Raw genomic sequence first — 6000 nt, 5'->3', positions numbered from 1 at the left:
AAAGAAAATCTGTCTTAGCCGATGTCTCCATGACGCGGGTCCTGGATATGACCTAAAACTATATCTGATGGTGAGGCCCCACCTTGCGGGGCTTTGGGAGATTGGAACCACCCTTTAATTGCCATTGCTCCCAGGTCCACTCTGACCCGGAGTGGTAGTACCTGTTAGGGTCCCAACTATGGGTTAAATAGAATCTGACTTTTAAAAAAAATATACTCCATTAAAACTCGTTCCTCAAAATAACTAGATTCGACATTAAATAACCTGAAAAAGGTTGATATGCCGTAAAACAACCAACCAACCATGATGCCACCAAAAATCAAGAACATTGAAATTAACTTAAGTCAATCTAATGCTGACGATGACTTGCTAAAATGTCAGCGAAAAGAAATCAACCCCCGTCCTTGTACAAAACAGCTGAGTTTAGAGTGGGAGAATTAATGTCTTTGGCTAATTTTTCGATATTTGTCGTCAGAGATGTTGAGCTTCAAAATGATCTTGTCAGGATCCGTTGCCTCTGTCCAAAGTTTTGCAAGACATACATACATTTAAACAGACAGGTGAGATTTATATATGTTATAGATAATATTTATTCGTTTTATTTTTTTATTTTTTTTAGTTTACAAATGGTAAACTATCTATTTAGGTTAATGACAGACTTGCAGTATTAAATCTTTGCTTGACAGACTGAAACACAAATGCTCCATTAACAGTGTTTTCGCTGATTGTAGAAGGGGTGGGGTGAACTGGCTACAACAATCTCTCTTTATTTTGAAATCTTTATTGGTTCTAGCCTTGGGTTAGCTACTCTAGACCTCTACTAAAAATAACAATTGACTGTCTGTATTCCTGAGACTTACCCCCTGCAACTAACACTAAATATTGTTTTTCTTACAAAGGCGATCCAGCAGAACTTTTCCGATTTACTGAGATACTTATTTTCCAAACAAAGAGAATATTTCTTGGGTGGTTTTGCTAGTCAAATATTTTTAACTCTCTGCAGTTTCTCTGGTCAAACATTGCAATATCTGTCATGCATATGCACTTACAAAATATGTTTACAGTTGTTCTCCTCAAATGTATAAAAATGTTGATGTTTACAATGTTGAAAAAAGTCAGGAGGTGGTATGGAGAGGCATTAATCGACTGTACAACTGCAAGGTAGACACAGAGGTAAAATAATAACGATAATAGCAAAAGAAGAATGACAAACACTGAAATTTGTTTAATGACGATGGATATCGTCTTTTATTTACTAAGAAAATAAATGCTAGTGTCAAATTTGAAAGACCTGCAGGGGAAAAAGGTGTAAAAGAAAAAAAAGTTTAGGTAGAAAGACAGGCTCAAACCCGAAACATCGAGGCTAAGGCGGAAAAAAAAAAATGCCCGACACGTTACCCCTACGCCAAAGAGACATACAACTGAGAACAGATAAAATAAAACCTTTAAAAACACTTGCAGGTGGTTTTAAACTAATGTCAAAGTTTTCTAGGTCAAACATGACGTCATTGTCGTAGTAGCAGGAGCATAGAAAATGAAGGAATAATTTTTTCGGTACCCCTCCCTGTACAAAACTGCTGATTTGAAGGTGAAGGAATTAATGTTCAATTAAAATCGATTTATATAAGGGAAAATTTTTTTGGAAATTAGATTTTAAATAATTCAAAGTTAATGAAATAATCATCCGATAAATAAACGGGGGGGGGGGGGATTTAACAAAACGAGATTTAAATGTGAACTTGCGAGATATATATATTTCACACTTCCGGTTATAAAATAGACGAATATTGGCTGAAGAGAGCTTGATAAGGATACCTTAAATAGTCCTTATTATCGGGCTTGAAACCGACGGTACCAATGATTTGTCTAACAACTTTTCTTCAGACGGCTACGATTTTGTATCCTTCTCACGCTGGCTCCTCTTCTCCCCCGATCCGAACCCGCTGGACTACTTTGTTTGGTCATACATTGAGAACATCACCAACATGACCTCCCACAACACCAAAGTCAGCCTGATCACCGCCATCTACCGAGTAATCAGCGAGTTCCCGCCGGTGCTTGTGGAAAAAGTATGCTCCCAGTTTCAAACCCGTATCAAGGCGGTGATTGAGGCTGAAGGTGGCTACATTAAATAGATGTCAGCTCTACTACATAATTAAGTTACCTGAATTTAGTTTTTCAATAAAAGTTTTAAAATAAGCTGTAATGTTGTTCTCTTTAGACTGTAGATATGAGTTTCATTTTGTTCAAGATAAGTATGCTCTGACTAGACCTAAAATCTGAGAACGGCAAAGAGGGCAAGTTTTTAGTGATGGAGCACAGGTTGCACAGCTTACAAAATGACCACAGGGTAAAAATACGATACTTAAATCATCATCAAGACAAATCTTGCATGTTTTCTGCTCCTTCAACAACCGATTCTCCTCTTGTAGTCTTTTATCTGAAAAAGAAAATTTTAGATGCACAATGATAATTTATATTATCTGGATTATTTATAAAGAATAAAAAAGCATTGGAAATGCAAAAGGATATAGGGATGGTATGCCAAAAAGTATACAAACAAGATAGCTATGAATGGCTAGGCACATGGAAATAGAATTGCATCCAAAGTATAGCCCTATAGCTTTTCTCCAATCTTCATTCCGTGCCATCATTACGGTTGTAAAAAGCTATAGGGCTATACTTTGGATGCAATTCTATTTCCATGTGCCTAGCCATTCATAGCTATCTTGTTTGTATACTTTTTGGCATACCATCCCTATATCCTTTTGCATTTCCAATGCTTTTTTATTCTTGTTAATTAGTATTTTTACTTACAGTCTTATTTTTAAACTTACATTCATGATAGTATTGTCTTTTTTAGGAGGCAATAATTTGACAGTAGTTATGTGTCTTTTTGCCGTGATCGTCTAGAGGTTAGGACCCCACGTTGTGGCCGTGCTAACCTAGGTTCGAATCCTGGTCACAGCATTGACATTTTGTACATATTTTACAGTGTTTTTTGACGTCGTACTTGCTGATAGGTTACTCTTATAACAATTTTGATCAACTGAGATAAAGATTTCGTGGTTTCATTAACGCTGGTGGGTTACTGTTTAAAGAAAAAACCTTAACGTTCACCTCAAATATTCAGCGTCCAAGAAATATAGGTCACTGGCAAACTGGAACGTCTGTGAGCATCCGGTGTATTATTTGGAGCTGTCCCTTTTGAGAGAAGTTTCGTGTTCGAAGTGGTCTGTCTACATTGGGTATATAGTGTTTAAAACTTGTTATTACACGTAATCTTATTTAATTATGGAGTTAGCTAAAAAGCGATGGGTCACTGCACTTCTCCGTGTAAAGAGCAGTCGATTGATGCTTGAACTGTTGTCAGAGACCGTTCGTACACCGAGATACATCGTCTCAAAAGAAAGAAGAAAGCAGAAGAAGAAAGAAGAAAGAAGAACAATTGGCCATTTTTGTACCCTTTTTTTTTTTTTGCTCTCTTTTGAAATTTTAACCGACGTTCTGACACTCGCTGGATTCGTAAGACGCTTCTCTGTAAGAATATGTGCTTTTTGAAACTTATAAGTTGATTTTAGTTGAGATTTGGATAGTTTTGTTTTGTAGGCATATATAGGCGTGTACGGGCCATCCCTATACAGAGAGTGCTACCGCCTCTCTGATTACTGTTCTCTTTTTGAATGTTATTTTCATGTTTTTTTTTTGTTTGTTTTTTTTACATAGGCATCACCACTTATCAAGGCCCAGAGGCCATTAGAGGATAAGGGTTAAAGTGTGTACAGTAGTTAATTGGACACTATAAATGGAAATTTGGTAAATTTGTTAACTTAAGTGGAACGGCTCATCAAAAACTTGTTCATGTTGGACTTGAAGATAACCATACTGTAGTCAGCTGGAAAGCAGGAAAACAAAAGACAGACCCACAGGCGTACACTTCTAAGAAAGAAGCTTTGTTTATGGAATCTACGTTTAGATTTAGGCACAGATAAAGAGTGGGGGAAATTATTGATAGTGTTTTCAGCTAGACGAGTGTTCCTTGTGAAAGTTTGGTGAGGAGGGACCATAGATTGAAGCTCAGTCGAGCACTTGCCATGAAAATAATAATAAAGCAAAAACAAACTCGAGCCAATGTAATCTCTGACTTTCAAGTGTATCTTATAAAACTTAGAGATACTGGTGTATACTGTGAACCAGACAGATTATGCCGAACGTTACTGATAAAATCATAACACTACATAAAAGAAATTATCAAAATGAATAAATGTAAAATGTAGAAACAAAAAACAACCTACCATAATTTGGTGTTTTATTATTCATTTTTTTTTTTTTAAATAATAACTGTCAAGGTTACAAGCAGCAAAAATAACATGGGGGAGGGGGTCAAATAATTTTATGGAAATGTTTTAAAGGTTCAAAGAAACAATTTTTTTTGTTTTTTAAGTATAATTGGCAATTTTTTTGTTTATTTTAAAGTTGTTTTTGTCAAGGAAAACTAAGATTCATTATGTTGGTACTGTCCATGATTTGCATGTAACAACTTTTTTTTTTTCCTCTTCCAATATTTATCCAAAAGTTGTCTGCTAAGTGTGCGCGCACGTCACCGCCTTATTATAATTCAGCACGCCATGTTATGATTAGCTGATCAGCGTGTTATGTCAAACAGCAGCTAAACCCAAGCTGTTGCTTGGTATAATCCAGCTGTTGACATCATGTTCTAGCCAAAGCCAAGTGAACGTCGAGATGCATCTGATTCACAATATGCACCAGTACTAACTTGGGGAATATATACAGAATTTCTAATAGAATCCTTTACTTAATCCACAGACGTAGCTTGCCCTCGTTCTGTCAGCCAGATTCTTAGATTCGCCTGTACTGAAAAACTTTCAACTGTCATTTAGAACTAGATATTGCTGCATTTTGTTCACCGAAGATAAATCAGACATTGTTGATAAATTACAAAACAAAATCCAAATGGTAAGAGCATTAAAAGACAGAAGAGCCTGTGAGTTAGATTGTTCACAAAAAAGAATTAATTAATCTTGGCTTGTTTGAGTGGCAGTAATACATATGCAAAACTGATTCCTCCACTGCAAATTCTAAATAATTGTTTTCTTCAAGTTTCACACACAATCACCCCCCCCCCTCAGTAGAATCTCAATATTTTTGGTAGTGAAGAGTGTTAATGTATAAAACTTTTTTTTCATGCTGAAAGTATTGACTGATGTTTTAATTTCATGTTTTCTTTTAAATTCATTAAATTCCATGAAAATAAACTCTTTACCTAAAAACAATGTTCAATTTTTTTGTGAGCATTAATATCTTTACTCTAAGAACTAAACAAAACAAAAAAACTGATTGAAAGTGGATCTGCAAAGAAGATTAGAGATAATAATTGTATAAATAACATCCAAAATGAGAACAGTAATTGAACAAGTTGGAAAATGCACGTCATTTTATTTTTACCTTTGAAAATCTTTTATCTATGACTAATTTCATAAACATAGAATGTTAAAAAAATGTTTTAATTCTCTAGCAACAAAAAGAACAAGGAGAAAACAAAAAAATGAAAAAACATTACATAATTTGAAAACTAAGAAAAACAAATAATGTTATATAATTTTTTATTAAATGATTAAAATCATTTTTTTTTCTGAGACATTCATTGTTAACACAACTTATTCATAGAAGTCTTAATGTTTTGTTTTTTTTTTCATTTTGTTGGTATTAATGTGATAAGTCAGCCCTTCGTGGATAGAGAAAATGTATACATCCTATCTTATTGACTGTTGACCGTATACATTTTCTCTTTCCACGAGGGGCTGACTTCTCACATTAATACCACCAACAAAATGAACAGAAAAAAAACACTAAGTCTTCTATGAATAAGTTGTTTTAACAATGAAAGTTTCAGAAAAAGAAAAAAATGATTTTAATCATTTAATAAAATAACATTAGAATATTCAGTTTTCTAAATTTCTAAATTTTCAAATTAAAAAG

The 6000-nt window shown here is 34.4% G+C and overlaps 1 protein-coding gene across 2 annotated transcripts in view; it reads right to left on the bottom strand.

The window, feature by feature from the left end:
* Window positions 1-1220: 1220 nt before the first annotated feature.
* The window catches only part of LOC145288024 (putative inhibitor of apoptosis), a 57761-nt gene continuing 52981 nt past the window's right edge, over window positions 1221-6000 (bottom strand). For both annotated transcript variants that reach the window (XM_080136029.1, XM_080136030.1), the window contains exon 7: window positions 1221-2440. In XM_080136029.1, coding sequence (XP_079992155.1) covers window positions 2247-2440 — 194 coding nt within the window. In that variant the 3' untranslated portion in view covers window positions 1221-2246. The remainder of the gene's footprint in view (window positions 2441-6000) is intronic.

The sequence above is a fragment of the Euprymna scolopes genome, chromosome 11, assembly GCF_053919585.1.
Source record: "Euprymna scolopes isolate OS-2025 chromosome 11, ASM5391958v1, whole genome shotgun sequence".
NCBI classification, from domain to species: domain Eukaryota; kingdom Metazoa; phylum Mollusca; class Cephalopoda; order Sepiida; family Sepiolidae; genus Euprymna; species Euprymna scolopes.
This window is presented reverse-complemented; position numbering and strand designations above follow the sequence as displayed.